This window comes from Lepidothrix coronata, unplaced genomic scaffold (assembly GCF_001604755.1).
Source record: "Lepidothrix coronata isolate B3197 unplaced genomic scaffold, Lepidothrix_coronata-1.0 Scaffold386, whole genome shotgun sequence".
Classification (NCBI taxonomy): domain Eukaryota; kingdom Metazoa; phylum Chordata; class Aves; order Passeriformes; family Pipridae; genus Lepidothrix; species Lepidothrix coronata.
This window is the reverse complement of record NW_016690566.1, coordinates 230,365-233,004: the sequence shown is the minus strand read 5'-3', so window position 1 is coordinate 233,004 and position 2,640 is coordinate 230,365. Positions and strand designations below refer to the sequence as shown.

General features: G+C 65.1%; 1 protein-coding gene across 1 annotated transcript in view; it reads left to right on the top strand.

Moving 5' to 3' along the window:
- LOC108509667 (keratin, type II cytoskeletal 2 oral-like) overlaps positions 1-2,303 on the top strand; it is a gene marked incomplete at its 5' end in the record, with an annotated part of 5,920 nt that extends 3,617 nt beyond the window's left edge. Inside the window, one exon of the mRNA XM_017839206.1 lies at positions 1,205-2,303. Within this exon, the coding sequence (XP_017694695.1) occupies positions 1,205-1,678 (474 nt within the window). The remainder of the gene's footprint in view (positions 1-1,204) is intronic.
- Positions 2,304-2,640: the final 337 nt, after the last annotated feature.

Sequence of the window (2,640 nt, the reverse complement as noted above, 5' to 3'; positions counted from 1 at the left end):
GGGAGGGGGTCCCGTGGGCTCAGGGAGGGGCTCTCGTGGGTCCAGAAGGGGCTCTCATGGGCTCAGGGAGGGGCTCTCGTGGGTCCAGGAGGGGCTCTCGTGGGCTCAGGGAGGGGCTCCCATGGGATCTGGGAGGGGGTCTCATGGGATCTGGGAGGGGGTCCCGTGGGCTCAGGGAGGGGGTCCCGTGGGCTCAGGGAGGGGCTCTCGTGGGTCCAGAAGGGGCTCTCGTGGGCTCAGGGAGGGGGTCCCATGGGATCTGGGAGGGGGTCTCATGGGATCTGGGAGGGGGTCCCGTGGGCTCAGGGAGGGGGTCCCGTGGGCTCAGGGAGGGGCTCTCCCGTGGGCTCAGGATGGGCTCCCGTGGGCTCAGGGAGGGGGACTCATGGGCTCAGGGAGGGGGTCCCGTGGGGTCCAGGGGGGGCTCTCATGGGCTCAGGGAGGGGGTCCCGTGGGCTCCAGGAGGGGTCCCGTGGGCTCAGGGGGGGCTCCCGTGGGCTCCAGGAGAGGCTCTTGTGGGCTCCGGGAGGGAGTCCTGTGGGCTCAGGGAGGGGCTCCAATGGCCCTGGGAAGGTCTCCTGTGGGCTCAGGATGGGCTCCCGTGGGCTCAGGAGGGGCTCCCGTGGGCTCAGGAGGGGCTCCCGTGGGCTCAGGGGGGGCTCCCGTGGGCTCAGGGGGGTCCCATGGGCTCCAGGAGGGGCTCCTGGCAGCCCGGGGTGGCTCCAAAGGGGGCAGATTTTGCCCTGACAGGGCAGATTTTGCCCTGACGGGCCGTCCCTCTGCCCGGGCAGTACGAGGAGCTGCAGGCCACGGCCGGCAGGCACGGGGACGACCTCAGGAACACCAAGCAGGAGATCTCCGAGCTCAACCGGCACGTGCAGCGGCTGCGCTCCGAGATCGACAGCGTCAAGAAGCAGGTGAGGAAGGGGCAGAAAACCCCCCGGCTTCGACCAGTTTAACCCCTGACTGAGCAGGGAGAGAAAGGAAAAGGTCGGAGCCAACCTGGGAACGTTCCTCGAGGTTTGATCCTTTTTTGCTCGGAAGGANTGGGAACGGGATCATCTTTCCACTCCCTTCCCACCCAGCCCGTCCCACGATTCCATGGAACCCACCCCCTCCTCTTTCCCGGGGGTCCCCAGCCGGGTGTGGATCTCCCGGGGGCTCAGGGGGTGTTTTTTCCCTGTTTTCCCTCTCTCCCGCCCAGCCGTGGTCAGCTCCAGCGGCGGCGGCTTGTCCAGCGCCGGAGGATTCCTGGGAGGAGCCCTCGGGGCCGGGATGGGCAGCGGAGCCCTCGGCTTCTCCTCCGGGGGGGCCACCAAGTCCTACTCCATCACCACCACCTCCAGCAGCCGCCGCAGCGTCAGGAAGTAACTCCGGCCGCATTCCCGGGAGGGAGGGAGGGAGGGAGGGAAACCCTCGGGAAGCGACGCCCGGGTGCCTTTCACGAGAAGAAGCGGCTGCAAAACGAATTCCTGCCCCTGCCACGACACTCCCGAGGCTCCATCCTGCTCCCGAGGCTTCATCCTGCTCCCGAGGCTCCATCCTGCTCCCGAGGCTCCATCCTGCCCCGGAACGTCCCCCCGGGAGCAGGATCAGACCTCCCGGGGCTGGGTTTGGCAAATCCCACGTTCCCGCTGCGCCTTTGCCGAAGACACCGGGAGATTCTGCCCCCCCTTAATTGGATTTTGGAAGGTTTCCACCCCTCAGGTCTCACCCCGGGCTGGGTTTTTTAAAACAGGGAGAAAAGGGTGAAACTGCTCTGGATTTCTCATTTTCCTTTGGGAAGGGGCTCAGGGCTGGAATTCCACGATTCTCCTCTGCCCGGAGCTGTTTCCCGCCCAAAGGCAGATTTATTTCGGGCTCTTTGGAGCAAAATAACCCATCAGCTCCTCCCTCCCCTGGTCCCTGTTCCTCAGTGCAGCCCAGAGCTCGAGGGACATTAAATTGCTGGAATTCCCACTCCAAAGGGGGAGAACATTCCCAGTTTCTGGGTGTCTCTGTTCACTCCGGGGGTATTTCGGCATCTCTGGGGTCTCCTCTCGCGAGGCAAAAGCGAGTTTGGGGTTGGTGCAGGTCCCAAAAACTCCTCCTTCCTGCCCAGGAGGGGCTTCGGCTTCCCCGGGCCGGGGGAGGGCGAGGTCGCGGCTGCCGCGGGAAGAGTTTTTAGGGAACAGCTCCAAGGAACTGCGCAGCCATCCCGTGCTGATGCTCGGCCGTGTCCCGGCGGTGCGTTTTTGGGGGGAATTTTGATGCTTTTCGTGTCCGTCCCGAGGCCTTTAATAAAGTTTCCCTTTTTCCTGCTCGTTCAGTCCCGGCTGAGTTCTTGGTGCTGCTCGGGAGCGACGGGAATTATCCGGGAATCCCCTTCCTGCTGCATCCAGAGCCTGCCCTGGGGCACCTGGAGCAGGGACCGCGCGGGATTTGGGATTTGCTGCCTCCCCAGGGTCATTCCCGGCGGGATTTTCCCTGCCTGGAGGGCAGAGGGAGGAGCGGGGTGGGGTTGGGTTCTGCTCCGGGTGAAAGGAGGGATCGGGTCCCTCTCCCTCCGGGGATGTGGGAGCCTCCTCAGGGCTTGGAGAGGGGAATTTGGGAAATGATTCCTGCTCCTCTGGGGCCCCCCCACACAGCAGAGCTCTGCTG